General features: G+C 40.3%; 1 protein-coding gene across 1 annotated transcript in view; it reads left to right on the top strand.

Moving 5' to 3' along the window:
• The first annotated feature begins 6972 nt into the window (after window positions 1-6972).
• Window positions 6973-21320, top strand: part of neb (nebulin) — a 76037-nt gene continuing 61689 nt past the window's right edge. The window contains exons 1-15 of the mRNA XM_076085102.1: window positions 6973-7053; window positions 13520-13561; window positions 14660-14767; window positions 14890-14997; window positions 15617-15721; window positions 15797-15901; window positions 15986-16090; window positions 16774-16878; window positions 17203-17307; window positions 17392-17499; window positions 18327-18443; window positions 19498-19599; window positions 19678-19785; window positions 19887-19991; window positions 20082-20180. Of these exons, the coding sequence (XP_075941217.1) occupies window positions 6973-7053; window positions 13520-13561; window positions 14660-14767; window positions 14890-14997; window positions 15617-15721; window positions 15797-15901; window positions 15986-16090; window positions 16774-16878; window positions 17203-17307; window positions 17392-17499; window positions 18327-18443; window positions 19498-19599; window positions 19678-19785; window positions 19887-19991; window positions 20082-20180 (1503 nt within the window). The remainder of the gene's footprint in view (window positions 7054-13519; window positions 13562-14659; window positions 14768-14889; window positions 14998-15616; window positions 15722-15796; window positions 15902-15985; window positions 16091-16773; window positions 16879-17202; window positions 17308-17391; window positions 17500-18326; window positions 18444-19497; window positions 19600-19677; window positions 19786-19886; window positions 19992-20081; window positions 20181-21320) is intronic.

Here is a 21320-nt window from a genome sequence, read left to right as displayed (position 1 = left end):
GATGCTCCAGATTTTAAGCGTCTTCAATCTGTATTCTCTCCAGTGTCCACTAGGGGGCGACTCCTCTGGTTGTATAGAAGTCTATGAGAAAATGACTCTACTTCTCTCTTGATTTATTACCTCAGTAAACATTGTAAACATGAGTTTATGGTCTCAATCTCTAGTTTCAAGTCTTCTTCAATACAGCATGATGTTCATTTAGTACATTATGGTCCATTTAGAGTCAAACAGACCATAAAGCAGGGGATGCTTTAGGGCGGGGCTACACGGTGATTGACAGGTCTCTACCAGAGACGTATACGGCGTCTCTACGTCACTCCTCCTCAGTCCAAATGTGGTCACTTCCTGTTCACTGGTTGCAAAAAATAAACAAGATGGCGATGGCAAAATCACCAAACTCGAGGCTTCAAAACGTCTACAAGCCAACGAGAAACGTCACGATGACAACGTCCACTTCTTATAAACAGTCTGTGCTGGAGAGCTTCAATATCTTTTCTGTGAATCGCTTTCAGTCAGAAATGTTTAGATATTTTTAGTTTGAAGCAAAACTTTCAAGTCTTACACCAAATAATACCCAGAAAAACAAGCTCATCTTTTATGATACTTCATTGAAACAGTCTACATGTGTCCACAGTGCAGGACATGAGACCTGTGTGTCCTCAGTGTATTTTCAGTGATGGTGTCAGATACTAAAATCACCCCAAAGATGTGATTGGAGTTAATATTTCTAATAGCACACAAAAGATAAAGTTGTTAGCTCTTGGTCACCAGCATTAACTGACCCAAGACATCACTTTCTTCTTATAGAGCTAGAAAAGGTCAGTGCAGATGATTGTTTTTCTGGGTTGTAAACGACAACATATCCTGTTCCTGCAGAGTCATTCTGTGATCTGACCAATAGGTCGTTTTAGGCCTCTTACCTCACTAGATGCATTGTTTCCTACGGTGCCGGTGCGCTCGGCTTAACCAGTGTTAGTGTTTATGTTTGGGGTGTCGATCCTGCAGCTGTCGGGTTCTGGTCTCACTGCTCATCAGTCATTTTTTTCCAGTGACTAAGCATCATGTACCCCCCCTCCCTGGGTGTAGAATTGTTGAAACACTGTGATAGCATGTCTGAACGTTAAATGTAAAGCACTGGCTTCACGTGCATGGATGGGGTTGGTTTTGAGATATATCCTTCAATATAAATCCTCCTTTAAAATGTGACCACTTTTTTCAGTTTTGCACATTAGATGAGATTTAAAAAGAAAAAAGCTGCAGTGATGTTGCTACCGAGGACCCAGCAGCAAGGAAACGATACCAACCCTCCAGTCCACAGAGAGAGAGAGGGAGAGAGTCAGCTGCTGCTGTCCATCTTTCTCCCCCGGTAGCACCGTCCTCCTGGCACAAAGAGGGAGAGCAGAGGTTTGACGTACCACAGAGATAGAAGCTCATCATCTGAGGAGACGGACGTGTAAATAAATGGTACACAATTCATTATTTCTCTCAAGTCGAGATCAGTTGATGCCGTTTGCCTCTTCATTTTATTCATAAATCAACCATAAAGCTGCCACTTGACCTCAAACGTATATATATATAGTGTATGTCATCTAGAAATAGTTCTTGATGTATTTTTATACCTAATCTACTTTGATAGCAGTCTGCTCCACTGCTTTGAAATGTAGCTTATTTTTGTTTTTGACCCACCAGAGCGGTTGAGTGTTGTTCCTCTAGTATATGTTCTGCTGATAGAAGAGAAATCCTCACACTTACATCTCTGCAGAGTTCTCTTTATTTGAGCTTTTCGGTCTAACGGACCGTCATCAGAGATAACAGAATCCTGAGTACAATCTCTCCTCTACAATCTCTTCTCTATGATCTCTTCTCTACAATCTCTCCTCTACAATCTCTTCTCTATGATCTCTTCTCTACAATCTCTCCTCTACAATCTCTTCTCTATGATCTCTTCTCTACAATCTCTTCTCTACAATCTCTTCTCTTCTACAATCTCTCCTCTACAATCTCTTCTCTTCTACAATCTCTTCTCTACAATCTCCCCTCTACAATCTCTTCTCCTCTACAATCTCCTCTACAATCTCTTCTCTTCTACAATCTCTCCTCTACAATCTCTTCTCTACAATCTCTTCTCTTCTACAATCTCTCCTCTACAATCTCTTCTCTTCTACAATCTCTTCTCTACAATCTCCCCTCTACAATCTCTTCTCCTCTACAATCTCTTCTCTACAATCTCTTCTCTTCTACAATCTCTTCTCTACAATCTCTCCTCTACAATCTCTTCTCTTCTACAATCTCTCCTCTACAATCTCTTCTCTTCTACAATCTCTCCTCTACAATCTCTTCTCTTCTACAATCTCTTCTCTACAATCTCTCCTCTACAATCTCTTCTCTACAATCTCTTCTCCTCTACAATCTCTCCTCTACAATCTCTTCTCTTCTACAATCTCTCCTCTACAATCTCTTCTCTACAATCTCTTCTCCTCTACAATCTCTCCTCTACAATCTCTTCTCTTTTACAATCTCTCCTCTACAATCTCTTCTCTACAATCTCTTCTCTTCTACAATCTCTCCTCTACAATCTCTTCTCTTCTACAATCTCTTCTCTACAATCTCCCCTCTACAATCTCTTCTCCTCTACAATCTCCTCTACAATCTCTTCTCCTCTACAATCTCTCCTCTACAATCTCTTCTCTTCTACAATCTCTCCTCTACAATCTCTCCTCCTCTACGATCTCTTCTCTACAATCTCTCCTCTACAATCTCTTCTCTTCTACAATATCTCCTCTACGATCTCTTCTCTACAATCTCTCCTCTACGATCTCTTCTCTACAATCTCCTCTACGATCTCTCCTCTGCGATCTCCTCTACGATCTCTCCTCTACGATCTCTTCTCTACAATCTCCTCTACGATCTCTCCTCTGCGATCTCCTCTACGATCTCTCCTCTACAATTTCTTCTCTACAATCTCTCCTCTATGTTCTCCTCTACGATCTCTCCTCTACGATCTCTCGTCTACGATCTCTCCTCTACGATCTCTCCTCTACAATCTCTCCTCGACAATCTCTTCTCTATGATCTCTCCTCTACGATCTATTCTCTCCTCTACGATCTCTTCTCTACAATCTCTTCTCTACGATCTCTCCTCTACGATCTATTCTCTCCTCTACGATCTCTTCTCTACAATCTCTCCTCTACGATCTCTCCTCTACGATCTCTTCTCTGCAATCTCTTCTCTACAATCTCTCCTCTACGATCTCTTCTCTTCTACAATCTCTCCTCTACAATCTCTTCTCTTCTACAATCTCTCCTCTACAATCTCTTCTCTTCTACAATCTCTTCTCTACAATCTCTCCTCTACAATCTCTTCTCTACAATCTCTTCTCCTCTACAATCTCTTCTCTACAATCTCTTCTCTTCTACAATCTCTTCTCTACAATCTCCCCTCTACAATCTCTTCTCCTCTACAATCTCCTCTACAATCTCTTCTCTTCTACAATCTCTCCTCTACAATCTCTTCTCTACAATCTCTTCTCTTCTACAATCTCTTCTCTACAATCTCCCCTCTACAATCTCTTCTCCTCTACAATCTCTTCTCTACAATCTCTTCTCTTCTACAATCTCTTCTCTACAATCTCTCCTCTACAATCTCTTCTCTTCTACAATCTCTCCTCTACAATCTCTTCTCTTCTACAATCTCTCCTCTACAATCTCTTCTCTTCTACAATCTCTCCTCTACAATCTCTTCTCTTCTACAATCTCTTCTCTACAATCTCTCCTCTACAATCTCTTCTCTACAATCTCTTCTCCTCTACAATCTCTCCTCTACAATCTCTTCTCTTCTACAATCTCTCCTCTACAATCTCTTCTCTACAATCTCTTCTCCTCTACAATCTCTCCTCTACAATCTCTTCTCTTTTACAATCTCTCCTCTACAATCTCTTCTCTACAATCTCTTCTCTTCTACAATCTCTCCTCTACAATCTCTTCTCTTCTACAATCTCTTCTCTACAATCTCTTCTCCTCTACAATCTCCTCTACAATCTCTTCTCCTCTACAATCTCTCCTCTACAATCTCTTCTCTTCTACAATCTCTCCTCTACAATCTCTCCTCCTCTACGATCTCTTCTCTACAATCTCTCCTCTACAATCTCTTCTCTTCTACAATATCTCCTCTACGATCTCTTCTCTACAATCTCTCCTCTACGATCTCTTCTCTACAATCTCCTCTACGATCTCTCCTCTGCGATCTCCTCTACGATCTCTCCTCTACAATTTCTTCTCTACAATCTCTCCTCTACGTTCTCCTCTACGATCTCTCCTCTACGATCTCTCGTCTACGATCTCTCCTCTACGATCTCTCCTCTACAATCTCTCCTCGACAATCTCTTCTCTATGATCTCTCCTCTACGATCTATTCTCTCCTCTACGATCTCTTCTCTACAATCTCTTCTCTACGATCTCTCCTCTACGATCTATTCTCTCCTCTACGATCTCTTCTCTACAATCTCTCCTCTACGATCTCTCCTCTACGATCTCTTCTCTGCAATCTCTTCTCTACAATCTCTCCTCTACGATCTCTTCTCTGCGATCTCTTCTCTACAATCTCTCCTCTACGATCTCTCCTCTACAATCTCTCCTCTACGATCTCTCCTCTACGATCTCTTCTCTGCGATCTCTTCTCTACAATCTCTCCTCTACGATCTCTCCTCTACAATCTCTCCTCTACGTTCTCCTCTACGATCTCTCCTCTACGATCTCTTCTCTGCGATCTCTTCTCTACGATCTCTCCTCTACGATCTCTCCTCTACAATCTCTCCTCTACGTTCTCCTCTACGATCTCTCCTCTACAATCTCTCCTCGACGATCTCTTCTCTACGATCTCTTCTCTACGATCTCTCCTCTACGATCTCTCCTCTACGATCTATTCTCTTCTACGATCTCTACTCTACGATCTCTCCTCTACGATCTATTCTCTTCTACAATCTCTACTCTACGATCTCTTCTCTACGATCTCTTCTCTACGATCTCTCCTCTACGATCTCTCCTCTACGATCTATTCTCTTCTACAATCTCTACTCTACGATCTCTCCTCTACGATCTCTTCTCTACGATCTCTCCTCTACAATCTCTCCTCTACGATCTCTTCTCTACGATCTCTCCTCTACGATCTCTTCTCTCCGATCTCTTCTCTACGATCTCTCTACAATCTCTCCTTTACGATCTCTCCTCTACAATCTCTCTTCTCCACTCCTCTCCTCTTTTCTCTACTGTTCTAAATGTATCATGTCATGTCAAAGCAAATGTCAAGACTTGTCTGGGTTGACTCATTATTCATTTACAGGCTTTGTCTGTAATCCAAGGGGCATTGGTGATTTGTCAGACCTCATTTATTTTAGATAGCGTCAACATCAAACCTCCTTGAGTTTGATGTTGACCGGATTCGAGAGAGGACCAGCTCAGGCTCAGCTAACAGATGACCTCAACAGGTCTGGCTCTCAGCCCTGCTGGGTCTTCAGCTCACATCCTCACCCACGATCACACCTGCTTCCAAAACCTTTTGCAAAAAAAACCCAAAACAAACTAGCATTTGTCAACACCCCCCCTCACACAGAGTGCTGCTGTTGTAGTCGGGGTTGACCCTTCTTTCTTCTTGTGCTTTCCGTTCCTTCCTCATAACCGTACCGCTGATGCATTCGCCTCGACAGGTGCTCTTTTCTGAGGGGATCATTTAGGTATATTTAGATTCTGAAACCTGAGAGTGCCGGCCTGTGATTGGCTGAGTCGGCCACATGATAACCTGGGTAGAAATCGCAGCTGTGTGCTGTCGCCCGGTGTTTCTCTGGAGGGAAGCTGGGGAGACTTTGGTGGCTTGGGAGACCTTTAAACTTTGTATAACCGGTAAGAAAGCAAAAGACGGAAAACCAAAAACCCTTAAATATCCATATTTCTACACACTTGCATGGCTTTCCATCTGCTCGGAGGTCCGTTATTTCCGTCCTCTGCTGCCATCTGGATCCAGCTGATTGAGGGATAAAGAGTGTAAAGGCTCTGCTGCACATTGAAGGAATAACCCAACAATCAAGATCTGCAAGAATCCAACACGATGAAACCAGGCCTCTCTTTTTTCTTTGGATGTATCTGAAATTCCAGCAGCGGCCTTCTCTCTGAAATCTCAACACCTGTCGAGCTTTTTTTTGTCCTTTCGTCTATTTCTCTTATCATTGTACAGAGAAAATTGCCTTTTGATTTAAAGATAGGGTAATGAAGTGCTAAAAAAGGTACTTAGCATGCCATCCTATATTTAACCTGCAGCCTCAGAAGGCATTGGCCCCACCATTTGCTAAACAGAGTCAACCAATCAAGCTGCGGCATTAGCTTACATGTCAAATAGCTGAAGTTCTGCTGGGCAGCTGTCGCCAACCTTCAGCTCCTCTGAGCTGTGTTGTGGCTGTCGCACATTCACGGGCCTGTTGTAATGTGTCTCACCTTCCTAATCTGCAGCTACTGATTGACACTTTGTGAGGCGTTTCACACACTTCTTTTATCACTTTGTTTCTAGGATTTAGGCGGTTCAGTTTGAGACCCTAGTGGATAGCAAGTGAGGCTTTTTTTTTTTACTGTCAGGAAAATACCGCGGGAATCTTTCGCTGGTACGACACACACTTTTGGTTTAACATCAATATATTTGTGTAGTTATTTTCTAGCATGCGGTTGCTGTGTGTTATTTCCTATCTTTGAATCGGGGTAACTGGGTTCAGCAGTGGGGGGGATGACTGGCCGCGTCCTAAAATATCACTGGTGCATTTGTCTCTTCTGATCTCTGGTCTGAGCCCCAGGATAAGCTGTCTGACATGTGTGACTCGATGCTACTGATGGAACATTTAAGTTAACTTCTGAACTTTGTTCATTCACAGTTCAAATGATGAATAATAAATGTTGTCTGTGTTTTACGCAGAGACTCTAAATCCGTCTCAAAATGACGGAAGTTGTGGAGGAGTATGAGGAGTATGAGGAGTATGAGGAGTATGAGGAGTATGAGGAGGAGATTGTGGAAGAGGTAAGTGGAAGTTTTCTCACTGTTATCTGTATTTGATTATCTTTGATTGTTTCCAGCCTAAATACGATTTAAAAAATGAGAAATGATTCAGTAGAGTTGAGGTTAGATACAGGGCCTGCAGGTTCTAGTCCCCTATGAATAGTTCAGTTAGTGCCTCCCCCCCCCCCTCCAGTCAGCAGTTCATGGAAGAACTTATTCTGGTGGATCCGGTTTCAGACGGACACCTTCTGAGTCCTGGATTGCCTTTAACAGCCACTTTAATCAAAACTTTCAAATTCAAGATAGAATCTTTATCTGGGACATTGTTGTGCTATAAATGTAAAGATGGCAGGAAATCATATGTAGTTGGCATGCCATCCTATATATATATATATAAAATGGAGTCTAGTGACAACAGCCAGATGCACAAGAGTTTATTCTTGCATATGATTTAACTACATTTCTTTGTAGCAGACTATCAGATATCTGCAGCTTGTCTAACCTATCGATGGACACATTTTGCAGCGCTGTAATGGCTCCCGACATGACGACAGTCTTCTTCCTCTTGTAGCATAAATAGAGCAGATTGGATTACATAGAATTCAGGAGTGTGCAAGTTTCAGCAAGTTTTGTTTAAATTGACCTGTTTGTGTGTTCACCGCCAATCTGCTGTCATATTTGTCTCCAGATGATCTAACCTCATATTTATAATCCTGAGACTTCAGGATGTTTCAGGAGAGCGCTTTGTGTCTGAATTATGTACATATATATATATTTATATATATATATATATATGTGTGAAGGTCTTCCTGTCAGTGTCCAATGGAAGAGTGAAAACAGAAGGCTAACAGCTTAATCTCATATTTCCTGGTGAAATAGGATTAAAGTTTGCCTTGTATATTTCTTCATACTTAATCTTGCTGATATCTTATAGGGGAGTCTGAATGGTTTAAAATAAAATGTATTACCAATCACAGTGGTCATTTAACTCCCATATAACATATCAACTCTTTCAAAGAGATTTACCATCTTTACTGCAAAGATGTAAATCGTTTGGGAGGCGGAACAAGAGGATACCCATCAACCAAAATCAATACACTCTGATTTCACTGGCTCTTTCATCTGCACTGTGGAGAGAAGCTGCATTGTTCTGAGTAAACAGTAGGACGGCTTCTTATTTCATCTACAGAATGGGGAGAAACATACGTACGACTGTTCAGCTTGTCTATGAGAAAAGAAAACATAGACCTAGTTTAATCACTTCAGAAAGAGTTTATTTGCTAATGATCTACTTTATACCTCATTATGATCATGAGTAGTATTTTCTTCATGTTAACTAGTAAATGAACACCACCTGAATTAAGAAATTCAGCATGTTATTTCATGTTATTTTATTTACGTGAGCTACTCTCTCTCAGAAACCACAGACGTAAGTCTAACCTTGTGGCGTCATCAAGTATAAAGCTGCTTCACAGACGTCCCGTAGGAATGATGTCATCATCACTGGTTCCTCCACAAACAGCCAATAGGATTCTTCCATTTAGGACTCATTGCTGCAGCTCTTTATGTTTGCGTCCAGAATTGTATTAATTGCACTTAAACAGTAATGTGCACATTGTTTTTAGGATGTCTAAAGCCTTATTATGAAACCAATAGTACTCAAATTGCTTACTGTAATGCAAACACTGGACACTAAGCCAGCATTAATATCCCACAATGCAATGCGGTGGTTACGACATAATTCATAACAGACGATGGCTCGACAGCTCTGCAACGTCAATAACGCTTCAGTTGAACAGTAAGATGTTACTTGCTGGACGTAATATATTTTCAAATTAGTTCACAATTTAGGATTCTCACAAATCGGTGCGTCAGAAAAGATGCATACTACTGTTTATACACACAAAAGTATGTTGAATGAAAGTACGTGCGTATTCGTACACAATTAATGTTTTATTCCTTTTTTTATCCCTAAATGAGCTTCATTGTATTGAAGTTTTCTCAGCTATGAAACAGAATGAGAAGAGACTGGTCGCTCTCAGTGTCGTCTATAACATCTTTATCAATTCAATATCTATGGAGCAGTTTATACTTCATACTTGATGATATCACAAATGTATTATTTTTATTATTCACCTTTATTTAACTAGATAATCCAATTGAGAACCAGTTTACAATGACAACCTGGTCAACAAGGCGACACAATAAAACAAAGATACATCTCAAACAATCTCATACAAAACTTACAACATCACAGTATGCACAATATATATTGTACACATTGTTCATATTTGGGTGTTTGCAACTCATTCCAGTCACTTGGAGCAGCAAACTGGAATAAAATGTTATTTTATTTTTGGATTCTGGAGAGAGTTGTTTACGTTTGTTAATATTTTCAGACAGTAGGAATAACACTTATGGATTTTATTTTAAAAGAGGCGTAGTTCTCCTTTAACTCCTCAGGTTATTGAGGGGTGGAGCCAAGAGTTCTCTGTCTGGCATCCGCACAAATTTAAAAGTGGACATCTATGGCAGATTGGCAGAGAGATGGAATGGAGGGAGAGGTAAAGAGAGGGAGGGAGAGAGGGAGAGGGAGAGGTAAAGAGAGGGAGGGAGAGAGAGAGGGAGAGGGAGAGGTAAAGAGAGGGAGGGAGGGAGGGAGAGAGAGAGAGGGAGAGGGAGAGGTAAAGAGAGGGAGGGGGAGAGAGAGGGAGAGAAGCCTCTGTGCTGTAAATCACACTCTGATGGAACGCGTTAGCGTCACAGCGTTCACTCAGAGAGAGAGAGGGGATGGAAACACTGAGAGGTTCTGTTTGCGTTGCTTTGTAGCGACGTGTTTCATTCACACCTATGGTTCTCTCCTGTCTGATAGATCCAGATGTTGAAGCCTCTTACACAACAAAAAGGATTTGAGATGTTCTTTCTCGCAGCTCTGGTTTATTCTAGATTTTAAGTTATTATTGGTCAGCTTCAGGTCCAAACGTTCCACCTTATGTGACTGTAAATACTTCCTAAGTAGAGGGAAGTGTAATTCAGGCAGGCTGTAAGTTAGACGGGCTATTCATGGTTCAGCAAGTCGGAGGTTTAGGAGGCTTTTCCCCCTTTGAATAAATAGACGAGATTATTCTTCTCCTAATAACAGATGAAACGTGTTTCTCTCTTTCACTTCCAGCGGTATCTAACCATGTAGAAATGTTTGATCTGAACCGCAGATTAGGTTTAGGCAACAAACCAACAGTTAGGTTTAGGCAACAAACCAACAGTTAGGTTTAGGCAACAAACCAACAGTTAGGTTTAGGCAACAAACCAACAGTTAGGTTTAGACAACAAAACCAACAGTTAGGTTTAGACAACAAACCAACAGTTAGGTTTAGACAACAAACCAACAGTTAGGTTTAGACAACAAACCAAAAGTTAGGTTTAGACAACAAAACCAACAGTTAGGTTTAGGCAACAAACCAACAGTTAGGTTTAGACAACAAAACCAACAGTTAGGTTTAGGCAACAAAACCAACAGTTAGGTTTAGACAACAAACCAAAAGTTAGGTTTAGACAACAAACCAACAGTTAGGTTTAGACAACAAACCAACAGTTAGGTTTAGACAACAAACCAACAGTTAGGTTTAGACAACAAAACCAACAGTTAGGTTTAAGCAACAAACCAACAGTTAGGTTTAGACAACAAACCAACAGTTAGGTTTAGACAACAAAACCAACAGTTAGGTTTAGGCAACAAACCAACAGTTAGGTTTAGACAACAAAACCAACAGTTAGGTTTAGGCAACAAAACCAACAGTTAGGTTTAGACAACAAACCAAAAGTTAGGTTTAGACAACAAACCAACAGTTAGGTTTAGACAACAAACCAACAGTTAGGTTTAGACAACAAAACCAACAGTTAGGTTTAAGCAACAAACCAACAGTTAGGTTTAAGCAACAAACCAACAGTTAGGTTTAAGCAACAAACCAACAGTTAGGTTTAGACAACAAAACCAACAGTTAGGTTTAGACAACAAACCAAAAGTTAGGTTTAGACAACAAACCAACAGTTAGGTTTAGACAACAAAACCAACAGTTAGGTTTAGGCAACAAACCAACAGTTAGGTTTAGGCAACAAACCAACAGTTAGGTTTAGACAACAAAACCAACAGTTAGGTTTAGACAACAAACCAACAGTTAGGTTTAGACAACAAAACCAACAGTTAGGTTTAGACAACAAACCAACAGTTAGGTTTAGACAACAAACCAACAGTTAGGTTTAGACAACAAAACCAACAGTTAGGTTTAAGCAACAAACCAACAGTTAGGTTTAAGCAACAAACCAACAGTTAGGTTTAGACAACAAACCAACAGTTAGGTTTAGACAACAAAACCAACAGTTAGGTTTAGGCAACAAACCAACAGTTAGGTTTAGACAACAAACCAAAAGTTAGGTTTAAGCAACAAACCAACAGTTAGGTTTAGACAACAAAACCAACAGTTAGCTTTAGGCAACAAACCAACAGTTAGGTTTAGGCAACAAAACCAACAGTTAGGTTTAAGCAACAAACCAACAGTTAGGTTTAAGCAACAAACCAACAGTTAGGTTTAAGCAACAAACCAACAGTTAGGTTTAGACAACAAACCAACAGTTAGGTTTAGGCAACAAACCAACAGTTAGGTTTAGACAACAAACCAACAGTTAGGTTTAGGCAACAAAACCAACAGTTAGGTTTAAGCAACAAACCAACAGTTAGGTTTAGGCAACAAAACCAACAGTTAGGTTTAGGCAACAAAACCAACAGTTAGGTTTAAGCAACAAACCAACAGTTAGGTTTAAGCAACAAACCAACAGTTAGGTTTAGACAACAAACCAAAAGTTAGGTTTAAGCAACAAACCAACAGTTAGGTTTAGACAACAAAACCAACAGTTAGCTTTAGGCAACAAACCAACAGTTAGGTTTAGACAACAAAACCAACAGTTAGGTTTAAGCAACAAACCAACAGTTAGGTTTAGGCAACAAAACCAACAGTTAGGTTTAGACAACAAAACCAACAGTTAGGTTTAGACAACAAAACCAACAGTTAGGTTTAGACAACAAAACCAACAGTTAGGTTTAAGCAACAAACCAACAGTTAGGTTTAGGCAACAAAACCAACAGTTAGGTTTAGACAACAAAACCAACAGTTAGGTTTAGACAACAAACCAACAGTTAGGTTTAAGCAACAAACCAACAGTTAGGTTTAAGCAACAAACCAACAGTTAGGTTTAGACAACAAACCAACAGTTAGGTTTAGGCAACAAAACCAACAGTTAGGTTTAAGCAACAAACCAACAGTTAGGTTTAAGCAACAAACCAACAGTTAGGTTTAAGCAACAAACCAACAGTTAGGTTTAGACAACAAACCAACAGTTAGGTTTAAGCAACAAACCAACAGTTAGGTTTAGGCAACAAAACCAACAGTTAGGTTTAGGCAACAAAACCAACAGTTAGGTTTAAGCAACAAACCAACAGTTAGGTTTAAGCAACAAACCAACAGTTAGGTTTAGACAACAAACCAACAGTTAGGTTTAGGCAACAAAACCAACAGTTAGGTTTAAGCAACAAACCAACAGTTAGGTTTAGGCAACAAAACCAACAGTTAGGTTTAGGCAACAAAACCAACAGTTAGGTTTAAGCAACAAACCAACAGTTAGGTTTAAGCAACAAACCAACAGTTAGGTTTAAGCAACAAACCAACAGTTAGGTTTAGGCAACAAAACCAACAGTTAGGTTTAGACAACAAAACCTACAGTTAGGTTTAAGCAACAAAACCACATAACCAGGTTTAGGAAAACCACCACCATAAAACCACACCGGTCCTCTGGTTGAAAGTCCTGTTTGTTGGACATTATGAAGTTCATCACTCGCGCTGACTGTTGCTTAGTCACGTGGATGCATTTAATCTGTATCTCCGCCATGAATAAGGATCCTAATTGACTTTCTTTTGGCATTATTTTCGTGCTGAGCAACAAGAAAAGAAACAGACAGTTGTTGGCCCTGTAAAAGAAACCAATAGATGTCAATTCAGGGCTGGATGACAGGAACAATGGTCTAAATATAATGTCACGTGAGTGGCTGGTGTTTATTGACCAGATTCAAAGAGTTAGAGCACTCAGGCTCATATAACAGAGCATATCAATGCTGCTCTGTCCTCATGTGCAATAGAGGCTTAATTAGACTCCAGTCTTACTTACAGTAACATTCACCAGTTTATTACACGTTAGGACAAAGATCCCTCTCTTCTTCTTGAGGGCGTTTGACAGAACAGAACCACTAATGCGATGCGGTGTAGAGTGACCGCATACTATGTCACACCGGAGATGTTAGCGGAGCTCCAGAGCTGCAGAAAAATCACCCTCAATCTGAATCCAATGAATCAAAAGATACTGTGCTGTTTCTCCCATGACGTGTTCTGGTAGTTGTGAAACCTCAGAGTGTGTTCTATATTTGTAATATGTCGAGCAGATGACAACGACGGCTGAGCACGAAAGTTCTCAGGCCTTCCAGGTAAAGCACCTCCTCCTCTCCCAAGAGGCAACAGTTCAAACAGTACCGCGGTGCACCCCCCCCCCCCCCCCCCCATTCATCTGCATGTCTGTTAATAGATAATCTGTCTGCTTAATTCTCCTGTTGTCCTCGATGTTGGCAGGTTTTTATGTTAAAGCCTTATAAGTTTACGAGAAATCTGTTAAACCTCTGCATGAACATAAAATTATTGTTTTGGTTGCACTTTCTATGACGTCCATGTCCATAACGCATTATAAACACTTATAATGTGTTATAATCTGCTTATATCTCTGTGTAATCATAGTTATAAGCACTCATAAATATTATTAATGCTTTATAACCATAATCATATCACTGACTTTATTTTTATAGGAGGATCATTGTGTATTATAATTCTCATAGTTGTAACACATTATAATGTTTTTTATAATGCGTTATAATCACTGTTATAATGCATTATAATGTGATTTTAAGTTACTTTAAGTGGTCATTGTTTGATTTAAGTAAAGACAGAAAATTAATTTAACAACATTTTGTGTTCTTGCATAGATTTAATGATATTTTATTCACTTTACTTTATAAAGAAATGGCTGCTTTATTGTGCTCATTTAACTGCTTCCTGTGAGTCGGTCTCTGGCTTCGCTTCGTGTTGCTGAGCTGGCGTTGCATGCGTTGCTCAATGCTCATAGACAGCGTGGACGTGACCGCACATTCACCGCTTTACCACCTGTTACTTGTTGTGTTCGTCCTTCTGTCACTCTTCATCCAACATTCATGACTTTATCCCAACCACCTGAATGTGTTACTGATTTATTATCCCGTTAAAGTCTTCACATTGAGTTATTGAGTTATTAGAGTGATAGGTAGGTTGTTTTCTCTTCACCTTGACACCATCATATCGTTATTTAATCAACAAATTCACATCACTGTTGTAAAATACCTGAAACAGTTTGTTTTGTTGTCATGTCGCTGAGTCCTCCTCGTCATTTCTATGATCACCTTGTTGTACGTTTCCCTTCCTGTCATGGAGGAGCCGAGGCCCTCTTCAGGTCGTCGGGTGGCTGATTGTGTTTCCTCTCTCTTCTCCTCCTCCTCCAGTCTGGCTTGCCCACCAGGAAAGTCAGGAAGAAGGTGAAGGTGGACACCTCCAAGTTCATGACTCCGTACCTGGCTCACAGCCAGAAGATGATGGAGCAGTACAGTCATGTGAGCATCGAGTCAAAACCAATCTGTTTCGTCTGCTTCAGCTCTAAACGATAAACGATGGAATATTTCAGGTTTGTTTTTTAACTGTATTTAAGTTTTGACTGTTGGGCTCTTCTTGACAGAACAAATACCGGCATGCGTACGACGTGTCCAGAGGGACTCCTCCTGCCATCATCACTGATTCTCCTGAAATGATCCGCATCAGGAAGGCCCAGGAGCAGCTCAGCGAGGTACCGAATAATCCCCCAAATCATGACCGAATAATCCCCCAAATCATGATGTCTAAAGTTCAAGGCTGAGGGTTAGAAGGTTATTCAAATAGAAGACTGCTGGTTTAAATCCTGTTCGTGAAATGAACTTAAATTAAATTCTTTGTCAGCAATAGAGCAGACATGCTGAACAATATTTTTTATTTTATATATTGTTTGATAAATGTATTTATTCATTTAACAGACCAATGAATTACAATGAACATTAAGGACACATTTAAATTTATTTATTTTTCTACATAAAAATTCTAATAATACAAAAAAAGATAATTAAAAAGAAAAAAGGAAACATTTAAAAAATATAATAATAATAAATATGATAAATAATCAACCCATCCTTTTTATCATAGTGGATTTTGGTCAATGACAGAACAAATTAACAGGCAAAACGGCTGCACTGTAAATTATTTAAAAATGTATTATAATAGCTTCAGATGCTGAACAAATTCATTGTGGTTTTCTCTTTGGAATAATTAAATCTTATGATGGATAAAGCTAAAAATATAACTCTAAACTAAACACTAAAAGTGTATTTTTTCTCTCGTCATGAATGATAATAACCAACACGTGTCGTCTTCAGGTTAAATACCGCATGGAGGGAAATAAGACTCGGACAACAAGCTTGTATGACGGTGAGGCCAGAGAGGTCGCCCACGTCAAGCGCGTCTCCGAACTGATCAGCAAGGTGAGTTACCTGAACGTAGACTCAGAGGAGTAAAATCATCTCGATGTTAAACACTGATGCTCGTCTCTCTTGCAGGTTCTGTACAGACAGAAGTGGGATGAGACGAAGGACCGGTACCTGCTGCCTCCGGATGCTCCTGAGCTGGTTCTGGCTGTGAAGAACGCTGCCAACTACAGCAAAGTAAGGACAATGTTCTGACAGAAATAACATCTGATGCTTTTTCAATACAAAGAAATGCATTCACCTTGTTTACACCTTGTTCAGAAACTTTACACGGAGCTCTGGGATGAAGAGAAGACCATGTTCTACCCGTACAGCGACAGCCCCGAGCTGCGCAGGGTGGCCAAAGCTCAGGAGGCCCTCAGTGATGTGAGTTTACTGACTACAACCAGTGTTCACCTGCAGCCAATGAAGCCTTCTGATGAATACAGAATAGAAGAAAAATACTATAAAATTATGACAAAATACTATAACATGTATACAGTATATCTGACTTAAAAATGGAAGAGCTGTGCAGTTTTTACAAGTGGTAGTTTTGTTCCAGAAATTGTACAAATAATGTACAAAAACACACATAATATTTGTGAAAAAGCTTTTAATGATTTTAGGGTTTGGCGATGTGATAATATACGTTTGCTAAACCGTTTATTCTACGGCAGCTCTCTCCTTAATATAACCGGCTTTTATCGTCCTCGGTGAGAAGGAGTGTCTTAAAGTAGACGTTCACATCTGGTTTATAGTTTTTACATTGAAACAATGTAGAATATCTAAGTAGCTGTGACTTAAACTTACCTCAGCATCAACAAGCACATTTTCTCCATCTTTAATGTTTTCTTCCTTTTGTTTGTGCTTACTCAGATTTATCACATTTCCACTCACATTGCAGGAAATTAAAACGGTCGTTAGCGTGTAACCTGTTCTGCTGATGTAAGGAAGTCACCAGTCGATACGATCTGTGTGCTAAGCTCAGCTATTGATGTTGAAGAAGTAACCACCTCAGTCAATTCAAACTTCTAATGTGTGTGTGTGTGTGTGTGTGTGTGTGTCTGCAGGTTCGCTACAAGAAGGGTCACGATCAGCGTAAGGCGAAGTACACCTCGCTGGCTGATCCTCCTGAAGTGGAGCTGGCCAGGAGAGTGAACAATCAGCTCAGTGATGTAAGCGTTTAATGTGGCTCTCAAACATGCTGTGTATGTGAAGGAAACACAGGAGGACGGAAGGTAGACGAAGTGAGACATTTATTTCTATTAATGATAAGTGCAGAGGAGAGTAATAAACCTCAGGGAAATTTAATTTGAGAGGCTCAAACTTGCACTTTCCTTCTGTCTCTGACTGATTCTGCATTTAAATTATGGCGAAGACAAGTTCTGCAATCCATCAGACTTTAGGCTCCTTTAAACACCATCTACAGAAATGTGAATATAACTGGCTTTATTACGCCATTATTATTATTATTAATTTGTTTTTTTTGTTTTCCACAGCTCAAATACAAGGAAGATTACAATAAGAACGTGAAGGGTCAGTGGTGCGAGACGCCGTACTTCGACGTGGCGACAGCCAGGGTGGCGATGGAAAACTTCAGCAGCGTAAGAGCCGACTTCCACCTGCAGGTTTTCTGAACGCTATAACTTTTACTGCATCTAACTGCCCTGATCCTTTTCTCCCTGCAGAAAAGATACACGCAAGACTACGAGGACAACAAAGACCAAATCTATTTCATGCAAACGGACACGCCCGTTTATGACGCTAACAAGAAGGCTCGCATCGCTGCCAGCGGGGTGAGTCCACACAGAGGACATCAGAGTGTTATTATAGGTCCTAGAGCTCCAGATAGAGCCGAGTGTCTCAGAGAGTGCGTCCACACAGAGGACATCAGAGTGTTATTATAGGTCCTAGAGCTCCAGATAGAGCCGAGTGTCTCAGAGAGTGCGTCCACACAGAGGACATCAGAGTGTTATTATAGGTCATAGAGCCGAGTATCTCAGAGAGTGCGTCCACACAGAGGACATCAGAGTGTTATTATAGGTCCTAGAGCTCCAGATAGAGCCGAGTATCTCAGAGAGTGCGTCCACACAGAGGACATCAGAGTGTTATTATAGGTCCTAGAGCTCCAGATAGAGCCGAGTATCTCAGAGAGTGCGTCCACACAGAGGACATCAGAGTGTTATTATAGGTCCTAGAGCTCCAGATAGAGCCGAGTGTCTCAGAGAGTGCGTCCACACAGAGGACATCAGAGTGTTATTATAGGTCCTAGAGCTCCAGATAGAGCCGAGTGTCTCAGAGAGTGCGTCCACACAGAGGACATCAGAGTGTTATTATAGGTCCTAGAGCTCCAGGTAGAGCCGAGTGTCTCAGAGCAGAGAGTGAGTCAACACACTGACGCAGGGACGCGCTGTAATAAAAGACCTACATTTAAATTCAATGCCACTGCAACAAAGTACAACATATCAGACTTCCACCCACACATTCATGCAAACATGCGTCATTTTAACAAAGAATAAAAGGACACATGCAGTGGGGTTTTTCCACCGACGTCACGTTATACGAGTCAGCGTGAATCAGCCTGATCTAAACTCTTTGTGTCTTTTGTTCTCTGTGTTTTCAGGTCCAATACAAGAAGGAGTACGAGAAGGGCAAAGCGGAGGCCGACTACAACACGCTCCCGGCCACAGAGAATCCTCTCCTCAGACAGCTCAGATATGCCGGCACCATCCTCAGCGATGTGGGTGTCTGAAGAGAAACTACAGCTGCTCTAATAGAGCAGTGGTGGATTATGTTTAGGGTGGAAACAAATGATTAAATCTTAGTATACAGTATTACTATAACTATTTAATGGGGGCTCTTTACAGTAAGAACATCCTAACTGCTTAATCTTAACTTAACTTTCATCTTAACTTAAATTTGAAACATAGGAAAAATCCTACCTTCCTCATGCTAATTCCTCCACTCATGGAGGAATTATTCCTATCTTATCTTAACTTAATTTAAGAAATACTTCTTACAGCTGTAAATTCTCGTCTCCCGATGGACGAGCAATAACATCAACAGCGCTCACTCATCACTGGCAAATAATAAAAGATGGCCGTTCAATTTTCATTTTTAGCTAGGAGGAGACGGGGAAATCCCTGAGTTAGTACGATTCTGTTGGTGGTAAAGATGTCTGTAGGAGGCATTGTGTGTTTGGCTCAAACATCCACCGGGACTCATCAGACGTTGGTGGTGAAAAGTCTCCAAAAATACGTTTTTGAGCCATAACTCAGGAATTGATTTGCTTATTATGACAATTTCATACAAATGTCTAAGAGAATAACATAATGAAGTGGATATACAGTATTTCAGACAGACATGGATGTAAACTGACACTTTACTGGTTTGGTGGAGGCAAACAACCAAAAACTAAATCTAAACTAAGTTAAGTTAAGATTTCAGTCCCCTGGTCTCCACGTCTGCTTGTAGACATGAGACATGAATTTACTCTCGTTAGACTAGAGAACGAGGTGACTGCTGAATGATTGAGGTGGCTGTGGGTCTGACATGAAGCTTCTCTGAGTGGATTGTCATATCAATGCAGCTAATTAAACCATCTGGAAAGTCAATTGCATGCAGAGAAACTCATCGAAAAGGTGATTTAATTGAATGAAGTTACCAGTCTGACATGTGTGCAGCCAGCCAGTCCCATGATGCGTTTAGCCGTGTGTGTGTGTGTTCTCTTATTTGAGTTACTGATCATAACTCATATGTGATTTTTATGTGATGTTTTCTGTCTTCTTCTACAGAAAGTTTATAAGGCCAGCTATGAGAAAGCCAAAGGTTCCAGCATCAACTACTGCGACACGCCCAAGTTTCAGATGGACTCCGTCCTTAAGAAGTTCACTGATGTACGAAGAAGACCTGTGATATTATCCTTCTGATTTTGTCTTTTAAATACTCACATTTTGATTTATTTCTTATTTTAGGTACGTTATAAAGACAAGTATGAAAAAGAGGTGAAGGGCCACTACGTCGGCAGCTATGAAGACGTCTTCATGGTTCACTGCCAGAAAGTTGAGGAAATGAAGAATGAGGTAAATAATTATTCTTTCATTTTTATAGAAATCTAAATCCCCGGTGCAAGAGTTTTATCTTCATTATGTCTTTCATTATGTTCTCCTCTTTCATCTCGCAGCAACTCTATAAAGCTGACTATGAAGACATGAAGACGAGATGCTTCTTCCCTCAAACGCTGACGCCTGAGTATGAAGCCGGGAAGAAGCTGCTCCAGTGTAGCGATGTGAGGAGCATCGGCTAATGAAAATACGTCTTTGCAGTAAAGTCTGATTCTCCCGTTTCTGAATGTTCCTCTTTTTAAATGCTTTTGCAGACAACCTACCGGCAGCATCCAGACAAAGTGAAGTTTACACAAGTGGTGGATTCTCCAGTTCAGCTTCAAGCCGCCATCAACGCCAAACAGCTCAGTGACGTACGTACGACCGCACCGAGCGCCTCCTCTGTTACAGTTAACATGTTGTGTTCACATGCATCATATAATAATAAACATTTCAGTTATTATCCCACTTTTCAAGCTTCAGCACAAAGTGCTTTTAAGGTTAAAATATTTACAGAATAACAATTTAAAAATCAGAAATGTGAATTGTGTGAATATTACCTGGAGAGAAACTGTCATACTGTGTTTCTCCAGGTAATACTGCCACAGACAATTCATAATACTGCAAATATATTCATATTTAAATACTCCAAGATTGCCACTTTAAGTAAAGGAAATTTATGATGATCTCATAAAGAACTAAATATAATACCAATAAAACAACAAATGACTGAATGAATGAATGAATTTAAAACAGATAAAAGTGCAAAATATATGTAAGTCCATATAGAAATAAGATAAGCACAATTTAAACATGTAAAATGTTTCTTTTATTGTTTCAATATATTACATTATGTGTTATTGCCTTTATGCCCCTGTGTGTGTCTTTAACTCAGTACACCTGTACTGAGGCAGACTAACCCATCTGCAAACTTGTTTTAAACGTGTTATATCAATAAACAGACTTGATAAAACACCATGAAATAGTAAAATAAAGAGGAAATAAGACGTGAAGGGAAAAAGGAAAAATAAAACAGTGTTCGGTGTTAAGTCTGCTGATCTCACACTGAAGGAAAACGATTAAAAGTTCTTTAATATAGTAAGATATAGCAGCTAATAACATTTAGTAACCTTATAAATGTATTGTAAACGTAGTGACCAACCAGAGCTGAATCTGGAGCGGTAAGAGAGGACCTGCTGGATAGATTATTGTTCATTCATTGACAAAGATTGGCTCAATCTTGAGCGAATGTTCTCGATCACATTCTCCCAGATATGCAGATCATCTTAAAGCCAATCATCCACAAACTGAAGCCCAGCTGTCTCTCTGTGGGCGCCATGGAAACTGGAGAGCCATCTCTCTGTAGTATAAATAGAAACGAGCGTTCAGTCGCCCAGAATAAACCCTGTGATCGGGGGGGGGGGGGGGGGGGTTCAGATAGAGTCCAGCTAACACACTGCTGCCCTCCAGTGACACAACGTCAGATAACACGTCAACTCAACTTCAGTCTGGGG

The sequence above is a fragment of the Anarhichas minor genome, unplaced genomic scaffold (assembly GCF_050575085.1).
Source record: "Anarhichas minor isolate MPS153535 unplaced genomic scaffold, ASM5057508v1 ptg000138l, whole genome shotgun sequence".
NCBI lineage: Eukaryota > Metazoa > Chordata > Actinopteri > Perciformes > Anarhichadidae > Anarhichas > Anarhichas minor.
The sequence above is the reverse complement of the archived record's forward strand: the minus strand, read 5'-3'. Positions and strand labels throughout refer to the sequence as shown.